At 53.4% G+C, this 22,217-nt stretch overlaps 2 protein-coding genes across 2 annotated transcripts in view; both read left to right on the top strand.

Annotated features, from left to right (window-relative positions):
• The window catches only part of LOC311614453 (AP-3 complex subunit sigma-2), a 29,218-nt gene extending 13,960 nt beyond the window's left edge, over positions 1-15,258 (top strand). Inside the window, exons 5-6 of the mRNA XM_084869315.1 lie at positions 11,463-11,570; positions 14,427-15,258. Coding sequence (XP_084725441.1) covers positions 11,463-11,570; positions 14,427-14,555 — 237 coding nt within the window. The 3' untranslated portion in view covers positions 14,556-15,258. The remainder of the gene's footprint in view (positions 1-11,462; positions 11,571-14,426) is intronic.
• Positions 15,259-16,273: 1,015 nt separating this feature from the next.
• Positions 16,274-22,217, top strand: part of ANPEP (alanyl aminopeptidase, membrane) — a 38,910-nt gene continuing 32,966 nt past the window's right edge. Inside the window, exon 1 of the mRNA XM_084869060.1 lies at positions 16,274-16,591. The gene's annotated coding sequence lies outside the window, so the exon portion shown is untranslated. The remainder of the gene's footprint in view (positions 16,592-22,217) is intronic.

The raw sequence follows: 22,217 nt of genomic DNA, 5'->3' as shown, positions 1-22,217 counted from the left end.
TTGGCCTCTGCCCTCACATGCCTGTCACTTGCCTGTCACACGCATGACACGGCGCCTGGGGTGACGTTAGTGTTTGAAGATGCAGTTCAGACTTCCGGTCTGTGTGGTCCCTGGATAGACCACTTGGTCTACTGCTCACCCGGAAAGGAAAAGGAATCATTATTGGGGGAGGGAAATGGCCGGGTCGGTCTGCAGAGGCGATGGAAGGGATTCTTGGCTGTGTCTACTTTCCTCCCAGTTGGTGACTTTAGGGATTTGATCTTTTTCTTTTCTTTTTTTTAAATATACTTTTATTGACTTCAAGAGAGGAAGGAAGAGGGAGGAAGAGACAGAAACGTCCACGATGAGAGAGAATCACGGTGGATCGGCTGCCTCCTGCAAGTCCCCCCCCTGGGGATGGAGCCCACAACCTGGGCACGTGCCCTTGACCGGAATCGAACCCGGGACCTTTCAGTCCGCAGGCCGACGCTCTACCCACTGAGCCAGACCGGCTCGGGCAGGACTTGATCTTAGGTAAGAGGAGGTTTCGCTAGATCCACTTGTTCATTGAGAGAATGAATGATCACACGAGTGAAAGGGAAGAAAGAAAGTCAGAAGCCAGGGGTTGACTCGTATGGAATTGCTTGGTGAGAAGACGTCTGGAGGGAACGGTGAAAATGCCCCGTCTGAAGACCACAAAGGTCCTAAAAGTGGTGCAGGAGCCAAAGCCGGTGTGGCTCAGTGGATAGAGCGTCGGCCTGCGGACTGAAAGGCCCCAGGTTCAATTCCGGTCAAGGGCATGTACCTTGGTTGCGGGCACATCCCAAGTAGGGGGTGTGCAGGAGGCAGCTTATCGATGATTCTCTCTCATCGATGTTTCTAACTCTCTATCCCTCTCTCTTCCTCTCTGTGAAAAAAATCAATAAAGTATATTAACCCTTTGCACTCTGCTGTCCCCTCTCAGGGGACATTGGAATTCTAGCATATCACTCGGATGTCCCCTCTCAGGGGGGACATTGCAGTTTATTAGTGATTACGGGGAATTGAGTTAATTCAACGCACGTTTCCGCCGCAAAGTAGCGTCGAGTAGCTGGTAGCCAATGTCCAGGATGGTTCGGAGTGCAAAGGGTTAAAAAAAAAAATGAAAGTGGTGCAGGAGACACTGATAGCAAGCAAAAGGGAAACAAATGGGACTGGACAGAGCAGGTTGCTTTCTTCACTGTAGCAGAGCTGACAGGCTAAGTTATGGTCAGAATGTTCTGATTTAGCAGTCACAGGAGCGCGTAGTACATTTGAAGGTTTTCCTTCCAATCGTTCCATGGTGACTGGACGTATGACCGGTCCCATCTGTGTCCTCTCCCGTGTGTGCCGGCGCTGAGTTTTTTTTTTTAAATATCTTTCATTGATTTTTTTTACGGAGAGGAAGGGAGAGGGATAGAGTTAGAAACATCGATGAGAGAGAATCATCGATCAGCTGCCTCTTGTACCCCCCCCACCACCACCACTGGGGTTGTGCCCGCAACCAAGGTACATGCCCTTGACCGGAATCGAACCCGGGACCCCTCAGTCCGCAGGCCGACGCTCTAGCCACTGAGCCACACCGGCTTTGGCCCGTGTGCTCCGTTTTGTTCATGGCAGATAGACCTGCAGAGACGCTCAGCCCACACGGCTGGACGTGATGACCATATGTTCCTTTGTGGACATGTGAGATGCAAGATGCGATAAGCCATGGGGACAGGCAGTCCTTAGCGTGACTTCAAACCCTGATAAAACGTTGGACTTTGGAACGAAAGTGGGGGTAAGAGAGGAGGCTGAGGTGCCAGAGTTCCGGAGGGTGTTCTGATGCCCTCTTCCTCTTTCATTTCTTTTTTGGAATGGATAATTTGGGAACTGGAGATCAACTCTGGACCAAGATGACTCAAAAAATGATTTCCTCTTTCCCCGTCACTGCTCAGCCCTCTTAAAGTGACCCTGTCCTCTTCCTTGGCTTATTCGCAAACCACTGCACCCTCCTCCGGACACAGAGGTGATACGTACCCCGGCTCACCAGGATTTCCCCTCTTCACTCTCCTAGGAATGAAGCCACTAAGAAGTAGAAAAACCTTACCCACACCTAAGCTGTTTATAACCGTAGACTAGATATTTATTTACTTATTTTTTAATCCTCATCCGAGGATATTTTTTCCACTGATTTTTCAGAGAAAGGGAAGACAGAAATACCAGTGTGAGAGAAACACATTGATTGGTTGCCTCCTGCATGTGCCCCTACCAGGGGCCTCAGCTGGGGAGGAGCCTGCAACCGAGGTACATGCCCTTGACCGGAACCCAGGACCCTTTGGTCCACAGGCTGACGCTCTATCCACTGAGCCAGACCGGCTTAGGGCTAGACTAGATATTTCATTAGTGATTACCACTTCCTTTTGAAAACTTGAGTCTTGCCAAAACCGGTGTGGCTCGGTGGATAGAGCGTCGGCCTGCGGACTCAAGGGCCCCGGGTTCTATTCCGGTCAAGGGCATGGACCTTGGTTGCGGGCACATCCCAGGTAGGGAGTGTGCAGGAGGCAGCTGACGAGCGGTAGGGGGTAGGGAGGGTTTGCAGAAGCCGTAGCAGGTGAGCCGGTCACGGGGCTCCTCGGTGGCTCTCCATGTGGCTGTTCCCTTTCGGTGCAGCTCCCGGTGCAGCTGCGGGCCGGGCCTTGCTGGGCTCAGAACCTCTGATTCAGGCTCCTCAGAGCAGGAGAGTCACACCCTGCACGGTCCCGGAGCTGGGCCTGGGCACTGTCGTCTCCTCGGCACTCACGGGATTTCCCCCCCCCCCTCCCTTGGTACAGCGGAGCCCTGGGCCCAAACTCCTAGGTCTCCATTGTCTTTAAAAAACACAAGTTTATCGATTTCATTTTTAAAAAAAATATATTTTATTGAATTTTTACAGAGAGGAAGAGAGAGGGATAGAGAGTTAGAAACATCGATGAGAGAGAATCATCGATCAGCCGCCTCCTGCACACCCCCTACTGGGGATGTGCCCACAACCAAGGCACATGCCCTTGACCGGAATCGAACCTAGGACCTTTCAATCCCCAGGCTGATGCTCTATCCACTGAGCGAAACCGGTTTCGGCCATGTTTATCGATTTCAGATAGGAAAGGAGAGGGAGAGAGAGAGAAACATCAACGATGAGAGGGAATCCTGGATCGGCTGCCTCCTGCACGCCCCCTCCTGGGGGATCGAGCCCGCAATCCTTGACCAACATTGAACCCGGGACCTTTCAGTCCAGCAGGCCAAATCTGTCCCCCGAGCCAAACCGGCTAGGCTAGGTCTCCATCTGGGCAGGTCGTTCAGAGTGCCTCCAGGGGAGGAGGTGGGGTAGGGCTCACTGAGTTCCCTTCTATCGGCAGAACAAAGGAGCAGAGCCAGACTGGGTGACCAGTGGATCCCATTATAGAAGCAAACACCTCGGTGGGGGGTGGAGGAGAGGGGTGAAGAAGGGACGATGGGACAGGTCCCTGGAAAAGAAACATGAAGGACAGATGTCCAGGCGTGTGGGGAGGACAGAATAGAGGCTTGGTAGCATGTTAGGGTGTCTTCAGAGCGGTAGACATTCTGACTCTAGTAATCATCCCTACTTTTTTACTGTTCTGAGGGGTTTTAAGAGAAAGTTTTTTGTTTTTGTTTTTTAAATATATTTTATTGATTTTTCACAGAGAGGAAGAGAAAGGGATAGAGAGTTAGAAACATCGATGAGAGAGAATCATCGATCAGCTGCCTCCTGCACACCCGATGTGCCCGCAACCTGCCCTTGACCGGAATCGAACCCGGGACCTTTCAGTCCACAGGCCGATGCTCTATCCACTGAGCCAAACCGGTCCCGGCAAGAGAGAGTTTTTAATAGGACAGGATTATACACTGCAACTCTCAGTCACTAAGGTGTGGCCACACGTTTCTGTATTTTGGTCTTGTAAAAAAACACGTTTCCAGCCAGCATTTTACCTGTGGAGATTTCAGCTTCATCAAGTTTTTTCTCTGCTCCTAGCCAGTTTTGCTCAGTGGATAGAGCGTCGGCCTGTGGACTGAAGGGTCCTGGGTTCGATTCCGATCAAGGGCATGCACCTTAGTTGTAGGCTCCTCCCGGGCCCAAGCCCTGATCAGGGCGTGTGCAGGAGGCAGCCAGTCGATGTGTTTCTCTCACATCAATATTTCTCTCTTTCTTTCTCTCTCTTCCACTCTCTCTAAAAATCAATGGGAAGCAATGGGGGCGGGGGGAGATATATGTACTACTATATGTAATACTTTAAACAATAAAAAAATAAGTTTTGATACAAAAAAATAAATTAAGCCAAAACCGGTTTGGCTCAGTGGATAGAGCGTCGGCCTGTCGACTGAAAAGTCCCGGGTTCGATTCTGGTCAAGGGCATGTACCAGTGGGGGCTGTGCAAGAGGCAGCTGGTCGATGTTTCTCTCTCATCAACGTTTCTAAACTCTCTATCCCTCTCAATTCCTCTCTGTGTAAAAATCAATAAAATATATTTAAAAAAATAAATTAAAAAAAATTAAAAATAAATAAATTAATTAAAATAAATGGGAAAATATCCCAGGTGAGGATTTTTTTTTTTTTAAAAAGTATTTTTCCCTGTTGCCTTCCCCTCCCATCAAGATAACCTGTGGTTTATTGGGGTTATCATAATCTTTATGTTCTGATGAAACTCTTCCTGGTTGTGATTAATCCTGGATCGAATTGCCGGTGCCTTTGCCAAGAACTGAGGAGTCGGTGGCACTCCTGTTCTCTGGACAAACACTTCCGAATGCATTTTGCTGGTGTCATTGTTTTAGGCGGCTGCTGAAATAGCAGGATGTTGTCAAGTGGGTAATTGGCAGTTCGTGTTTGCCCAGTGCCCACTGTGTGTGGCTGGGGTTCGGGCTCTTGGGGACCTTTTCCTCTCTGCTTTCTTTTACTTCTGTAATTATGTTGTTCTTTTTCTTTTTCTTTTTTTAAAATATATTTTATTGATTTTTTTACAGAGAGGAAGAGAGAGGGATAGAGAGTTGAAATATCGATCAGCTGCCTCTTGCAACACCCCCTACTAGGGGTGTGCCCGCAACCAAGGTACATGCCCTTGACCGGAATCGAACCCAGGACCTTTCAGTCCGCAGACCGACGCTCTATCCACTGAGCCACACCGGCGTCGGCTGTTGTTGTTTTTCGATCCTCACCGGAGGATATTTTCCCATTGATTTTTAGGAAGAGGGGAAGAGAGAGGGAGAGACAGAGAGAAACATCGATGTGAGAGAGACACATTGATTGGTTGCCTCCTGCACATGCCCTGATCAGGGCCCGGGCTGGGGAGGAGCCTGCAACCAAGGAATGTGCCCTTGACACGAATCGAACCCAGAACTCTTTGGTCCACAGACCAACACTATCCAATGAGCCAAACCGGCCAGGGCTACTTGTGGGTTTTGTTGTTGTTTTTTAAAATATATTTTATTGATTTTTTACAGAGAGGAAGGGAGACAGTGAGAAACATCGATCAGCTGCCTCCTGCACACCCTCCAATGGGGATCTGCCCCCAATCAAAGTACGTGCCCTTGACCGGAACCGAACCTGGGACCCTTCAGTCCGCAGGCCGATGCTCTATCCACTGAGCCACACCGGTTAGGGCTACTTGGGGGTTTTTATCGCCACCTTCACGACCCGGATTTGAGATTCCCTTCCCCCGGCCTCCCTTTGTCATGTTGGTGCTTTAGCTCTCGGGGCCTCTGAGGTGTTGAGCCACGTTTCTCTTGACCTCAGGATCACCCCATCAGCCCCCAGCTATCATTGGCCCCAACCAGGCTTTGTGATTTGACTGACTCCCCAGTTTGTTAGGGACACAGTTTAGTTTCGATTCCCGACTGCCTTCTCCCCACACCTGTGCTTGGCAACTTTCCCTGGATAGCCACTCCTGCTGAAACCGGTTTGGCTCAGTGGATAGAGTGTCAGTCTGCAGACTGAAAGGTCCCAGGTTCAATTCCAGTCAAGGCCATGTACCTTGGTTGCTGATTGAAGGCACATCCCCAGTGCGGGGTGTGCAGTAGGCAGCTGATGGATGTTTCTCTCTCATCGATGTTTCTAGCTCTCTCTCTCCCTCTCTGCAAAAAATCAATAAAATATATATATATATATATATATATATATATATATATATTTTAAAGGAAGGGATCAGGTTTATTTGTTTTTATGTGCATTACATATCTTTTTTTAAAAAATATATTTTGTTGATTTTTTACAGAGAGGAAGAGAGAGAGATAGAGAGTTAGAAACATCGACGAGAGAGAATCATCGATCAGTTGCCTCTTGCACACCCCCTACCGGGGATGTGCCCGGTACATGCCCTTGCCCGGAATCGAACCTGGGACCTTTCAGTCCGCAGGCTCTATCCACTGAGCCAAACCGGTCCCGGCAAAATATATTTTTTTTTTAAAAAGAAAAGAACGCTCAGTGGAAGAGGTCTCCCCAGCCTTGCCAGGTGGACACAGGCCGCTGGGCAGCTGCTCCTTCCTGGCTTGACCGTGTTTATTTACCCAACGAGAGGCTGTGTCCAACCAGGGTCAGTGTGACGTGTTCAGACCTGTTGATGCCACTTATGCTGGTATAGTAATCATGTAATTTACTTAATAATAGACAGGTAAGCCAAGCGTGAGAAACAAGAATCTGTCCTATGAAAACAGAGGTGAGTGCTCTGGAAAGGCCAGTTCCCTGGAAAAGGAAATGACGTTGAATTAGCCCGAGCCGGTGTGGCTCAGTGGATAGAGCGTCGGCCTGCGGACTGAAGGGTCCCGGGTTCGATTCCGGCCAAGGGCACATGCCCGGGGTTGCCAGCTTGATCCGCAGTAGGGGGCGTGCAGAAGGCAGCCGATCAATGATTCTTCTTTCATCATTGATGTTTCTATCTCTCCCCTCTCCCTTCCTCTCCGAAATCAATAAAAATGTATTTTAAAAAAATTAAAAAATGACGTTGAATTAGGTTTGGACAAGGAACTATGAAGATGAGGGTGGTGGGGTGGGCAAAAAACCTCCAAGGGTTCTGTACTGACTGCTTCACCGGACTCTGAATTCTCCCCCTTCCGGGAAACTGGAAATTGTGGGGGATGCATTACGGTTGAATGTTCTGCAAGAAAAATGGCATAGCCCTAACCGGTTTGGCTCAGTGGATAGAGCATTGGCCTGTGGACTCAAGGATCCCAGGTTCGATTCCGGTCAAGGGCATGCACCTTGGTTGTGGGCACATCCCCAGTAGGGGGTGTGCAGGAGGCAGCTGATGGATGTTTCTCTCTCATTGATGTTTCTAACTCTCTCTCTCTTCTCTCTTCCTCTCTGTAAAAAAAATCAATAAAATACATTGAAAAAGAAAAATGGCATAGAACTCATCAGCCAAAAATGTCTTGTTGGCCCTAAATGAAAATTTTGGTGTCTCTGAAAATACTGTTTATAGCAAATGATTGTGGGCTTAGACACGGGGGAGGGGGAATTGTAAAAGAGATCATGCCCGTTTCTTTATAATGTGAGTTGTCGGTTTTAAGTGCTGTCCGTCAGCCCTCAGCCAGTGAGGATGGGGAATCAATCGTTACTGTTATTCCATCCACCGCCCTCCTGTTCCCCCATGTCTTCCTAATGTTGGTGCCTTCCCGGGGCCCAGCCCTGACATTCTGTCATCACTCTCGCCTTTAGTCTTGGTCCTCCCAGTACTTGGACTCAGTCGGTGCTCACCACCCGTCCTTCTGCCGTCCATTTTCCGGTCACCCCTCGGCTGCCAGAGTGCGTCCTGGCGATGCCTCAGAAAGACGGTGGGAGCAGCGGTTCCCGCTGTATTCCTCTTGGTTGATGATCGGCGCAGAATAAAATGCTCTGATCATGCTTTTTCTCCCTGGGCATCTTTGTAGGTATTGTTCCTTCTTCTGCTAGAATTTTACTGTGGAAATTTTCAAGATTTGCCCTCCCTCCCCTTTTTTTATCCTCACCAAGAATGTTTATTGATTGAGAGAGAGCAAGAGAGAGAGAGAAACATCGATGTGAGAGGGAAACATCTATCTTATCAGTTGCCTCTTATATGCGCCCTGACCGGTATTCGAACCCACGGCCTTTTGGTGTGTGGGATGATGCTCCAACCCACATGTGTCAAACACAAGGCCCGCGGGCCAAATCCAGCCCGCCAGGCCTTGCATTGTGGCCCGCACCGCGCTGTCATCACTGCACTCCGCTGTCAGTTTATGACATTGTCAGTTTATGACTGTTCAGTAAACCATTCGGCCCGCGATTTAGGCTGGATTTTAGATTTTGGCCCCTTCTCTGATTGAGTTCGACACCCCTACTCCAACTGATGAGCCACCCAGCCAGGGCAGATACTGCCCCCCTCTAAGGGATGTGATCTCTTGCCCGGTTGCGGAAACCCGGTCGTCCTGCCCAGGAGGTCTGTCTGGCGATGCCTGGGTAGGGTCCGTTTCCCTGGGACCCGTGTGTCCTTCCGCCATGCAGCTCCTCCGGTGTCTCAGCCACCACGCCTTCAGGTCTATCTTTATGGAATCTTTATGAACTGCCTCTGTACGTTTATGGAATCTTTATGAACAATCCACGATGTATTTATGGAATCTTTATGGGAACAAATCACTGTATATTTTTGGAATCGTTGTGAGCAAGTTGCTATATATCTGTCCCATTCCATTTTAGTTTGGGGCATGTATGCGTCTCCTTAGCTGTCTGCGGTAACTCGTTTCCTCTCAGTTCCTTTTAACTGCTTTTTGTTTGTGTGTTTCCATTCGCTTGCTGTTCTTCCTTGCTCTCCTTTTTCGCTCCTTACTGTGTTAGCAGCGACTCTCCTCCCTGTCTTTTTAAAAAATATTTTTTTTATTTTATTTTATTTTTTATTTATTTATTTTTTTTACAGAGAGGAAGAGAGAGGGATAGAGAGAAACATCGATGAGAGAGAATCATCCATCAGCTGCCTCTTGCACACCCCTTTACTGGGGATGTGCCGGCAACCAAGGTACATGCCCTTGACCCGAATCGAACCTGGAACCTTTCAGTCCTCAGGCCGACACTCTAACCATTGAGCCACACCAGTTAGGGCTCTCCTCCCTGTCTTTCCTCGCAGCTCCACCTTCATTTCTGCACGTTTTTCTGAGCTGGGCTGGCAGACGTCTTCTTACCCCCCTACTTATCCCACCAGCTCACGCTTCCATCTCTGCTTTGAGCTCTTGCTTCAGAGTTTTCTTTTTTTAATTTTACAATATATTTTAGGACAATTTAATCTGCCCCTCGGCAGCATTTTCCCACGGTGTAGTATTAGCCCACCTTTTTGCTCTCCTGTTTCTTTCCTAATTGTTTCTTGTGACGTCTTTCTATAAATCCTTTTTTAAAATATATTTTATTGATTTTTTTTTTTTTTTAACAGAGAAGGGAGAGGGACAGAGAGAGAAACATCGATGAGAGAGAAACATCGGTCAGCCTCCTCCTGCACACCCCCCACCAGGGATGTGCCCGCAACCAAGGTACATGCCCTTGACCGGAATCGAACCCGGGACCCTCAGTCCACCGGCTGATGCTCTACCCACTGAGCCACACCGGTTAGTGCTAAATCCTTCTTTATAACTCATCTTTAAGTAGGTGAGTTTTCAGGGGCCGGCTGTTTGCAGAATGCTTGGTTCAGGAGGTGTCAAGTCTGTGTTCCCGTCTCATGGCAGTTCTTGGTGCAGGATTCTGGGTGAGTTCACTTACCTGTATTCGCTCCAGCCAACAGAGGCGGGCACCGTGAGCTTGCGTGCCCGGCCTGTGGTCTGCGCAGCCGCGGAGACCAGCCCTGGGAGGCAAACAGGGCTTGTACGTGGGGTTCCTCATTTAGCCTCAGCTCCAGCCCCAAGGAAGCTCGCTTGTCCAAAAACTCGGAATCTGTTTGCTCCCTGAGGGCGTGCCCTTTCCCTCCAGGAAGTGGATTTGTGCTGTTTTCTGAGCTTCGCAGCCTGTGCTCTCTCTCTCTCTCTTCCCCCGTGGCATCCTTTCCCCCTCTCTGCTCTGAAGGAGAGGAGCCCTTTCATTGAGCTCCCTGCTCTTGACAGCTTTGGGGGGGGGGGGGGGCCTGGGCTTCTTTCTGGTGCTGCTGAAAACGGAGTCTGCGTTTTTACTCATTTCTCCTTTTTTGCACTTTGCACTGGTACATTTTGAATAGCATTTAAAAGTTACGAGTTCATGCCGAGACCGGTTTGGCTCAATGGATAGAGCGTCGGCCTGCGGACTGAAAGGTCCCGGGGTTCGATTCCGGTCAAGGGCATGGACCTTGGTTGCGGGCACATCCCCAGTGGGGTTGTGCAAGAGGCAGCTGGTTGATGTTTTTCCCTCAATGATGTTTCTAGCTCTCTATCCCCCTCTCTTCCTCTCTGTAAAAAATCAATAAAATATGTTTTAAAAAAAGAAGAAGAAGAAGAAGTTCTGCAAGATCCTTGGCAAACCGAAGGCAAGCCTTAAGCGGTTCCGTGTGGACGAGGGGGGAGGGATGAGCAGAGTGGAAGGCATTTGGGATTTCGAGGAAGCATGGTGGGAAGGGCAGAAACTCCAGCTCTGCGCCAGGAGCGCCGGCTCAGTTCTGCTGTGAATGCACGTGACACTGGGAGGTGCCCTGGCTGTTCCAGGGTCTGTTTTCTCATCTGGAAAATGAGACTGCATTGCCTGCCTCGGGTGGGCGTTGGGAAATTAAAATAAGTTACAGCCCTAAGCAGTTTGGCTCAGTGGATGGAGCATCGGCCTGCGGACTGAAGGGTCCCGGGTTCAATTCTGGTCAAGGGCATGTGCCTTGGTTGCGGGCTCTATTGATGTTGCAGCTGATCGATGTTTCTCTCATTGATGTTTCTAACTCTCCATCCTTCTCCCTTCCTCTCTGTATAAATCAATAAAATATATTTAAAAAAAAAAAAAAAAAAAAAGAGCCGAAACCAGTTTGGCTCAGTGGATAGAGCCTCGGCCTGCGGACTGAAGGATCCCAGGTTCGATTCCGGTCAAGGGCATGTACCTTGGTTGCGGGCACATCCCCAGTGGGGGGCGTGCAGGAGGCAGCTGATTGATGATTCTCTCTCATCGATGTTTCTAACTCTCTATCCCTCTCCCTTCCTCTCTGTGAAAACAATAAAATATATTTTAAAAAAGAAAAAAGAAAGAATAGCGTGCTCAAGTTCACAAACTAATAGAGCGGAATTTAACCAGGGTCTGCCCGACCTCAGAGCCCGTGCTCTCACAGCGCCTCCTGCCCTGAGTGTGAGCGGCACCTCCCCCCCCCCCCCCCCCCCGGCTCCTGGGGGATCTGTGTGTGACGTGGGAGCACGAGGGAAGAAGCCCCTGTGGCTCCTTGAGAGGTGATGACCCCGGGACTGCGGTGTCTGCTCGGGGGCCAGTGTCAGGTCCCCCAGCCCCGCTGCCTCCCCCGACGCTCCCACGCTCTGACCCTTCTCCTTCCCGCCCCCTCCAGGTGCACTACATCCTCCAGGAGGTGGTGATGGGAGGGATGGTGCTGGAAACGAACATGAATGAAATCGTGGCGCAGATCGAAGCTCAGAACAGGCTGGAGAAGTCGGAGGTGAGCGCACAGCTGGCCCGGCCCTGGCTGGTCCAGGGCGCTGGGCGGGTTGCGGAGAGCATGCTGGGTCGGTGTGGGTGACCTTGGAAATGTTTTACGCTCCTTTCTTCCTTGAGTCCATGAAAGCTCACTAAGGCCAGGTGAGAGGGAGGCACAAAGTGTGCACGGACAAGCCAGCTGGCACCGGAAGGCAAGCAGCTTCCGGGGGCTGTGGCCCATGTCTGTGGCTTGTCATTCCTTTTTTTTTTTTTAGCTGTATGATTTTTTTTTAAATGTATTTATTTATTTATTTTAATATATATTTTATTGATTTTTCACAGAGAGGAAGAGAAAGGGATAGAGGGTTAGAAACATCGATGAGAGAGAATCATCGATCAGCTGCCTCTTGCACACCCTCTACTGGGTATGTGCCCGCAACCAAGGTATGTGCCCTTGCCTGGAATCGAACCCGGGACCCTTCAGTCCGCAGGCCGACACTCTATCCATTGAGCCAAACCAGTGTGGCTTGTCATTCTTCCTCTCAAAGCCATACGCTCCCTGCAGGGGCCCAGAGCCCTTCTCCGATTGCAGTGTGGTCTCCTGGTTTGTGTGCTCACTGAGTCTGACCTCCCAGCAGCCATTTCTCACGGTGCCTTTCAGCCCTCAGAGTCACCAGTGTCCGTTTTTACAGTTAGCCTTCTAGAAGGCTCCAGGAGCAGGTGAGCTGGGTTTAACAGTAACACACCCCGGCCTACGCCCACGTGGTGCAGATGCTCCCGGTAAATCTGTCCAGTCCCGCCGAAACCGGTTTGGCTCAGCGGATAGAGCATCGGCCTGCGAACTGAAAGGTCCCAGGTTCGATTCCGGTCAAGGGCATGGACCTTGGTTGCAGGCACATCCCCAGTAGGGGTTGTGCAAGAGGCCGCTGATCGATGATTCTCTCTCATCGATGTTTCTAGTTCTCTATCCCTTTCTCTTCCTCTCTGTAAAAAATCAATAAAATATATATATATATATTTTAAAATCTGTCCAGTCCCCACTGGGACTCTCCATCGTCTCCATCCCCCTTCACACGCTGCGAGATCTCGGGGGCAAATGAGCGCCCTTGTCTCCCCAGTGTCTTGAGCAGCTTCCTTGCTCTGTGTCACTGAACTTGACCTTGCGAAACCAGGAATCCTTGTTTCCGTGAGGACTGGCAGTCCCGCTGCGGAAGCCTTTCCAGACCGCAGCTCTTGTGGCAGCCGTAGTTCTAGAAAGGCAGGCTGGGCCGGCTCCAGGAACAGTAGGTGACTCAGAGGCGGGCGGGCCGGCCGAGAAGCAGACTTGCAGGGCGAGGGGGGAACCAAGGGAGAAGTGGGCCTCTATAGAAGGATCTAGAACAGCGTTTTGAGATGTTGCCTGGTGTGCCGTAGGTGCAGACAAGACAAGAATTTTATAATTTTTCACTATTTTGTTTACTTAATATTTCATAATAAAGTAATTATAAAATACTTTCTTTGTGTTTATTTGATTCCTATTCAAGAGAATTACTTTATATATAGTCAATATAGGCACAGAGTTAAATTTTTTAACATTTTCTAATGGTGGTGTGCCTCGTGATTTTTTTTCATGAAACAAGTGTGCCTTTGCCCAAAAAAGGTTGAAAAACACTGATCTAGAAGGCCGACGACGAGGAGGAGGAGGAGGAGGAGAAGGAAATGGTTTTGAGCCTTTGTCAGTCTGCTCCTCTCCTCCGCACAGCAGGGGAGAGCCTGGAGGGTGAGGGCTGAGCGGAGGTGCCTCGGCTGGGCTGCCCGGGTCTGTCACCAGTCCCTGCGGGGTGGGTGCCCCCACCTCCCACTGGTCCTTCCTCCCATCCGGTTGCCCGTGACGTTGCGAAAGCCGGTGCTTTTCCATCTCCCATTATGAGTTGGCAGGCAGGTGCCCTGAGCAGTGACATTGGTTTTCCTTGTAACAGCTTCCCCGTGACTGCACTTGTTTGTAAGAGCCCTCGGTCTCTTGAGGAAAGGATTTTGCTCTGTTTTGTAACCTGAAAAGTGCCCGCTGCTGAGTGTAACTCGGTTAAACCATCTCAGGTTTTTCCGTAATCGCTGAGCGGGCACCGGCCGTGGGCCCGGCACTGTGAGGTGCTGGGCTGTGAGGCTACCTGAGCCACGGCCTTCAGGAGCTCAGGGTCTGAAACCCGTTACCATAGCCCCAGTCACCTCAGATTGTTTTGTTGGCTGGCTTCGAGGATGGGGGTGAGGGGGGATGAAGCTTACCTTGTGTGTGCTCAGGCTGGACAATTTATATATATATATATAGCTGAAATGGGTGTGGCTCAGTGGATAGAGCATCAGCCTGTGGACTGAAAGGTCCCGGGTTTGATTCCGGTCAAGGGCATGTACCTTGGTTGTAGGCACATTCCCAGTAGGGGGTGTGTAGGAGGCAGCTGATCGATGTTTCTCGATGTGTTTCATGTTTCTAACTCTCTATCCCTCTCCTCTCTCTTCCTCTCTGTAAAAAATCAATAATATATATATTTTATATATATATATATATATATATATATATATATATATATATATATATATTTTTTTTTTTTTTTTAATTTCAGAGAGAAAGGGAGAGGGAGAGTGAGAGAAACATCAATGATGAGAGTGAATCATTGATCAGCTGCCTCCTGCAGGCCCCTCCTGGGGATCGAGTCACAACCGGGGCATGTGCCCGGACGGGGATCCAAACTGTGACCTCCTTGGTTCATGGGTGAACATCCAACCACTGAGCCACACTGGCCGGGCCGGGCTGGACGTTTTTGAGGCCCTGTCACTGGGTTTCCTGAGCAGTAAGCCCGCAGCACTGAGGGCCTGTCTCACTCCACCTCTCATCTCTCCCCAGGGCGGCCTCTCGGCAGCCCCCGCCCGGGCCGTGTCTGCCGTGAAGAACATCAACCTGCCCGAGATGCCGCGGAACATCAACATCGGAGACCTCAACATCAAAGTCCCCAACCTGTCCCAGTTCGTCTGAGGCCGGAGACTCGCCAGTCCCACCACAGAGCCTCCCTGCGCCCGGGGAAAGAAGCCTCGGACCCGGATCCGCGCTGCCAGGGAGCGGGAGGGGAGCCTCGGGCCGCTGTGGCGAGTGCCCTGGTCTCCGACGCACGTGGCCGCTGCAGACGTGGGGGGATCGGTGTGTCCCAGTCACTCGGCCCCTCTCCCTCCACATGCAGCCGTTCCCGGGGTTTGGGGTCGTACTGAGAGGCCCGCCCACTCCCCAGGACCACCCCCCCTAGAACATCGTCTGACCAGAGTCTTCTTCCTTCGCACCCAGTCGCATGCACTTTAACTCTGGGACGTGGCAAGTGGCGGGCAGGGGCCTGCTGGCCCTGCCGGGTGGTCAGCCCAGCGTCCTCTCGTGTGGCCATGCTTCCTGGTTCCCCTCCTGCCAAGGGCACCGCCCCTGCCACCGTCCCGGCTCTGCCCCCGCAGGCGTTCCGTGCGGGAAGCGATCCAGGCCCTGAGCCCGGGGCAGGCCCGCCACGTCCCTGCTGGCTGGGGTAGCACCTCCCCACGGCACCCCTCCAGCCCAGCCAGGGGCCTCCCCCGTCAGAGGGGAGGGGGGTCGTGTCTGTAGAAGGTAAAGCCGGCAGCCAATCGAGCCTCTCGGAGTTCCGACCCTTTCCGGGTTTAAAATACATCGTCCTCACGAGGAGCAGACGGGTCTGGCGCTGTGTCGTGAATGATGAGTTTCCTTTCTCCGAACGGGAAGCCCACAGCCATCCGAACCGGCTTCTGGAGCGGGAGGGCCGGGGCCGGGGCCGGGGCCGGGGCCGGGACACAGGAAGTGCCAGCATCTTCCAGTGTTCGAGGGGCCCCCCTGAGCACCCCTTGTTCCCGCAGAGCTGGCTTTGGGAACCCGTACACGTGGACCTGTGCTCCGAGCCCTCCTCCCCACGGTTCATTTGGAGCAAACGCGGCTCCTCGGAGCAGTGCCCGTTGCTCCTGCACAGCCTCAGGCCTCAGGGACAGTGTCAGGCTGCCTAGTGGTTAGGGAGCTCACCGCACCATCATGGCGCCCACTGGCCGGGCCCCAGACTGGTTCCTTGGGCCTCCTGATGCCATCACAGAGCCTGAGACACCGTGCCCAGCAGGGCCGTGTGTCCAGATCACGTCTCTTCCCTCTTGAGTTTTTTCTAATTGTTTTAAATTGATTGATTTTTTTTTTTTTTTATAGAGAGCGCACGGAATGGGGAGAGAGAAAGAGGTAGAGAGGAACATCAGTTGGCTGTCCCGCCACCCATTTATGCATTCGGTGGTTGATTCTTGTCTGTGCCCTGACTGGGGATCAAACCCGCGACCCTAGCTTGTTGGGATGCTACTGTGACCAATGAGCTGCCCGGCCAGGCCTCTTCCCTCTGGATGTGCTCCTCGGGGCCCATTGGTCCTCCCTCTTTCAGATCCTCTCCGGTCACCTCAGAGGGGGCCGTGTTGGTCCCTTTTATGTCAGAACAGGAACGTAGGCGGCTGTGTCTGATTTTGAAGGGTTTAACGTTTTTAAAAAAATGTATCTTATTGATTTTTTACAGAGAGGAAGGGAGAGGGATAGAGAGCTAGAAACATCGATGATAGAGAATCATCGAGAGGGAGGGGGACAAAAAAAATCAATAAAATATGTAAATAAAAAAAAAAAGAATCATCGATCGGCTGCCTCTTGCACACTCCCCACTGGAGATGTGTCCGCAACCAAGGTACATGCCCTTGACCAGAATCGAACCCGGGACCTTTCAGTCCGCAGACCGACGCTCTATCCACTGAGCCACACCGGTTTCGGCTGAAGGGGTTAACATTTTTATAGAGATCTCGGCACATTCACACCCCTTTCTCTCCGTCCGTTCCTTCGTCCATTCGTCCGTCCGTCCGTCCGCCGAGTGTGAACTAGGAGCAGAGGGAGGACACCGGTGTGTGTTGTGCCCCCGCCGCTGGGACGTGGCTGAGCAGGCCCTTCCACAGCCCTCACAGCAGAATCTCCGCCTTCGGGGGAAGCGAGTAGGACTCGGAGGCCAGGTAACCAGCTGGAGGTCAGGCCGGGCTAAGCACCGAGCCTGCCAGGGTCCCCGTCCTTTCCCGCCGCCCACGACGGCTTCCCCCACGTTTGTCTTTCTTCTTCGGGATGAGGGGGCAGCCGCGCCGAGGTTAAGTGGCTTCTCACAAACTGACCCACAGAGGCCTGGCCTTCGGGAGCAGGAGCCGGAGCGCCCTCTGCTCCGTTGATGTGAGGAGGGAACGGAAGCCGGGTGTTGGGTGTGTGGAGTGTCACAGAGAGAGCGAGCCAGGTCCTTTTAAAAAATACATATTTTATTGATTTTTTACAGAGAGGAAAGGAGAGGGATAGAGAGTTAGAAACATCAATGAGAAAGAGACATCCATCAGCTGCCTCCTGCACACCCACCCCCTACTGGGGATGTGCTCGCAACCAAGGTACATGCCTTTGACAGGAATCGAACCCGGGACCTTTCAGTCCGCAGGCCGACGCTCTATCCACTGAGCCACACCGGCTTCGGCCCTTTTTTTAAAAAAATTTTTATTTATTGTTTTAATCCTCAGCTGAGGATATTTTTCCGTTGGTTTTAGAGAGAGGGAAAGACAGAGAGAAACATCGATGAGAGAGAAACACATCGATCGGTTGCCTCCTGCATGAGGCCGACCGAAGCCTGGGCTGGGGAGGGGCCTGCAACCGAGGTACGTGCCCTTGACCGGAATCGAACCCGGGACCCTTTAGTCCCAGTCCCTCTGGCCCCAGCTTCATCAGCAAAGAAACCCCACCTCTCCTAAGACAGAGAGACCCCCAGGGGCTCCCAAGTCTGCAGCTGCTGCAGTTCAGTTACCCCCCGCCCCCCCCCCCCCCGCGGGCCCGAGGGAGGCCAGATAAGACCCTTCAGATGGCATGTGTGCCCTGCGGTGGAAGGGGCGAGGGCCTTCTGGGTCCCCATCTCTGGACCCTCATAAGCCGGCAGCAGAACTGGAGGCCGAGAGATGGCCAGCAGCCCAGGGCACTGCCACTGCCAAAGCCCCATCTTTCCCTGGGCACCCTGGCAGCGCAGCTCCCCTGGCCTGGGTTCTGAGCACTGGGTGTGATGCCCTTGACCCTCCCTGGACCTGCGAGTGGCTCCTAGCGGCCGGAGGCCACCCTCTCTTGCTGTGTCTGATAGCAAGAAGGCAGCATATGTGCCCTGGCATGCAGTCCTTGCTTGCCAGGGAAGGAGTGCCTGTGTTCGGAGGCAGGCGGCGGGGATTCGAACTGTCCACCTTGCTAAGCCAGCTTTTCAGAACTCGGTGTGGCTGGGAGGTGGTGGCTGCCACTCCTTTGGGGTGTTTTTTTCTGCTGAAATTCCCGCCCCCCCCCCCCCCCGCAAGGGTCCCAGCCTCCGCCTGGCTCTCCATCAGCTGGGCCCTGGCTAGTGCCAGCTGGTTAAAGTTCACTCCGATGTGACCGGACAGGAGGGAAATCCCCGGTCCAAACTACCACACAGCCTGGCGTCGCGGTGACGCTGCCCGGATCGGGGCGCACCTGGCCCCGGGGACAGCAGGAGGGCCCCGCCCCGAGCCCCCGCGCCCCGGGTCACACCCTGCCAGCTGGCCTCCAGCCCGGCCCCAGCCATCACATGTGCTCCCGTGTGACCCTTCCCTCTGAGCCTGCCGTCCCCAGCTGGCAGCACCGGGCAGCTGGCCTGGCCGCGGTGTGAGCTGAATGAATGTTTCTTGTCTTTTTTTCAAAATATATTTTATTGATTTTTCACAGAGAAGAAGGGAGAGGGATAGAGAGCTAGAAATATCGATGAGAGAGAATCATCGACCAGCTGCCTCCTGCACACCCACCACCGGGGATGTGCCCGCAACCAAGGTCCATGCCCTTGGCCGGGATCGAACCCGGGACCCTTCAGTCCGCAGGCCGACGCTCTGTCCACTGAGCCACACTGGTTTCAGCGTGAATGAATGTTTCATTGTCGTAACCACTGGGCTGTCCCTGGTTGGTCGCTCCCTTCCTGGCCCCGCCGCAGTCCTCCCTGGGACCTCAGCCCTCAGATCCACGGGGAGAGCTGGAGCACCAGTCCCCGGGCCCCGAGCTGGCCCCTGGGAGGAGAGGGGACACCTCCCTCTGCACGTCTAACAGCTCATCCATCGAGGAGCAGCCAGCTCCTCAGTCTTCCCCAAACCCCGCGAGGCCGAGCCTGATTCAGAGAAAGCTTCTCGCCCAGGGGAGTCATTTGCTGATGATCGCCACGGCCAGGACACAAATCCTGACCGCTAATGGCCACTGTCCACACCCTCCTCCCCAGAGCCCACGGGGGCGGCCCCGACGCCGGGCAGCCCGGCTCCTCAGAGTCACACCCCGGCGGGAACCCGTTCCCGACACCTCTGTCCACGTGCAGACCCCAGGCCCCCCAGGAGCCAGGAGAGGGTGCAGGGACCCCAGGCTCACGTCTGTGGACAGACAGCCTGTCCTGGGGGCCAAGATCCGAGCAAATCTGGGTGTCAGGGAGAGAACCCCGACTCCCAGGGGGGGGGGCCTCTTCCCCCAAAAGCGGGGGCCCCTGGACAGGTGGACAGGCCACCCCCCCAGCCTCCTGAGGGATCCAAAGGGGAGGTGTTCCAGGAGGCTGCAGCCGGGGGATCTGCTGGTTATGGGGGGTAGGGAGGGGATGCCCTGGGCTGAGAAGGGGTCGGGCTGCCCAGTGGGTGGGGTTTCCAAAGGGAATACAAAAGGGGCTCAGGCTGCCAGGCAAGAGGAGGAGGCCCGGGCAGGCCGGAGCAGGTCTCTGACGAGCCCATGTTCTCTCTGAGGCTGGCGGGTGTGCGCCTGAGCCGAGCCAGCGGGGAGTGGGTGGAGGCCGCAGCGGTGGCGGGGAGAGGCCAGGGGGCACCCCGCTGGGTGTAGGGGGGCCGCATGCCCAGGCCCTAACGCCCGGAACCTGTGAGCGTGAGCTTGTTTTAAAAAGGAGTAAATTGGGTGGAATTCAGTTAAGGGTCCAGGGACGAGATCACCTGGGATCACTCAGGGGAGGCCTAACCCCAGGGACAGGTGTCCTTCTGAGTGACCCAGAGGCGGCGGCGGCCCTGTGACCACAGAGGCAGAGCCTGGAGCACATGTGTCAAACACAAGGCCCGCGGGCCAAATCCAGCCCGCCAGGCCTTGCAATGTGGCCCGCACCGCGCTGTCATCACTGCACTCCGCTGTCAGTTTATGACATTGTCAGTTTATGACTGTTCAGTAAACCATTCGGCCCGCGATTTAGGCTGGATTTTAGATTTTGGCCCCTTCTCTGATTGAGTTCGACACCCCTAGCCTGGAGTGATGCCGACGGAGCCACCAAGGCCAGGAAGAGCCCCCTGATGGCACCTTGTCTCAGACTTCCGGCCCCAAATGGCAAGAGGATAACTTCCTGTTGCTTTAAGCCCCTGGTTTGCAGGACTTTGCTATGGAGTCGGGGGCCTCAGGGTGGGCAGAGGGGACAGACGGAAAGATGGAGGGAGGGAATCGGGCAGAGGCCTGGAGGTCTGGGGTGGGAGTAGGGGGGCCGAGAGAGGAGAGAGGGGACCCGGGAGGGGGGCCCAGGACAAGCAAGGCCTGGGAAAGGACCCGGGAGGGGTGGCCGAGGCCAGCGATGGTTCCTAGGGAAAGAGACTGGTGCCCCAGGGAGCGGCCGGAGGGGGCAGGGGCGTGCCCCCGGGTCAGAGACATTGGCACACTGCGCCCGTGCAGGTGGGGAGGATAGTAAGCTGCCCACGCCTCTTCCCCCAGAAGCCCCGTGAGGGCCTGCCCCCACTTTCCAGATAAGGACGGCGGAGACTCCGGCTGGCCCTGCTTCTGGGGGGCAGACCCTGACGGGAAGCCAGGAAGCTCCTGGGGTGAGCGGTCAGTGCACAGAGGTCGGGGCCCGAGGGGTCATTGGGAGAGAGCCCGCCCCGAGGCGCAGGGCTCCTGCTGGAACGCCTGGCCGGCCCCCCCTGACCCCCCACCCCCCACCCCTACGCCTCTGGGACCACTGTCCCTCCACTGCCCCGGCCCCCACTGGGCCAGCTTACATCAGCAGGCCCCGTCCCGCTTCCTGCCTTGCCAAGACAGCTTGTTCTAAAAGCTGCTCTTTGTCTCTTTTTTTCTTCCCCCCCCCCCCCCGCCAAAAAAAAAATGTGTTTTTAATCAACCTCATACTAGAACCCAAACTGAAGTCTTGAAAACAGCAGCAATAAGAAATAGCAAAATAAGAAATCTCGGCTCCAGAAGCGCTGACTCCAGCACCATCCTCTCCAGCCTGGCGCCCCTCCCGCGCCCCTCCTGGCCTCCCAAATGGCCACTCACCCCCTCCTGAGAGCCCCACCTCTGCAGCGCCCTGCCCCTCCACCTGCCCTCAGACCTCCCCTCCGGACCGTCCCCCAGCGGACCCCAAACCACCGGAGCCTCACTGTAAAAGCAGGTCCATCCGTGCCCTCCTGTCAACATTCATGGAGCCTAAACTCCTTGGCAGGAAATCCAAGGCTCCAGTGTCCAGGCCCCCGCCCACCTCTGGCCCACGTGCACTGGACCCCTGCCATGGTGCATGCTGGCCCCTCTACCTGGGACTGTTGGCAGTCTCAAGCATGGAGGACAAGCTGGCTAACGGGCCCCACGTGGGACAGGCTGGCGGAGTCCCTACCATCTTCCCCTTCCCAGATGCTTAATGGTCTCCTTTTCTTTCTTTAAAAAAAAAATAGCCGAAGCCGGTTTGGCTCAGAGGTAGAGCGTCGGTCTGCGGACTGAAAGGTCCCGGGTTCGATTCCGGTCAAGGGCATGTACCTTGGTTGCAGGCACATCCCCGGTGGGGGGTGTGCAGGAGGCAGCTGGTCGATGTTTCTCTCTCATCGATGTTTCTATCTCTCTATCTCTCTCCCTTTCTCTCTGTTGAGAATCAATAAAATATATTAATAAATATATATATATATATATATATATATATATTTATATATATATTAATTTCAAAGAGGAAGGTAGAGAGAAACATCAGCGATAAGAGAGAGTCATTGATAAGCTGCCTCCTGCACACCCCCACTGGGGATTGAGCCCACACCCAGGCATGTGCCCTGATCAGGAATCAAACTATAACCTCCTGATTCATAGGTTGACGCTCAACTTGTGAGCCACGCCGGCTGGACTCTGGTCTCCTTTTTAAAATAGTATTGTAGTATTGTAGCCGAAACCGGTTTGGCTCAGTGGATGGAGCGTCGGCTTGGGGACTGAAGGGTCCCAGGTTCGATTCCGGTCAAGGGCATGTACCTTGGTTGCGGGCATATCCCCAGTAGGGGGTGTGCAAGAGGCAGCTGATCGATGACCCTTTCTCATCGATGTTTCTAACTCTCTATCTCTCTCCCTTCCTCTCTGTACAAAATCAATAAAATATATTTTAAAATAGTATTGTAATGGTTTTGGTGGTGGTGGTGGCTCCTGCAAAGCTAGTATACACTGAGTGGCCATACTATGATGATCTCTGAACGCATAATAATCTGGCCACTCAGTGTAATATATATATATATTTCTATTAGAGGCCCAGTGCATGAATTCATACATGGGTGGGTCTGGCCAGCCTGGCCAGGGGGAGGGGACATGGACAGTTGGCCAGCCTGTTTGATAGTCAAACTCCTGGTCAAGGGAACAATT

Source organism: Pipistrellus hanaki (genome assembly GCF_964339955.1).
Source record: "Pipistrellus hanaki genome assembly, chromosome: 21".
Lineage (NCBI taxonomy): Eukaryota > Metazoa > Chordata > Mammalia > Chiroptera > Vespertilionidae > Pipistrellus > Pipistrellus hanaki.
This window is presented reverse-complemented; position numbering and strand designations above follow the sequence as displayed.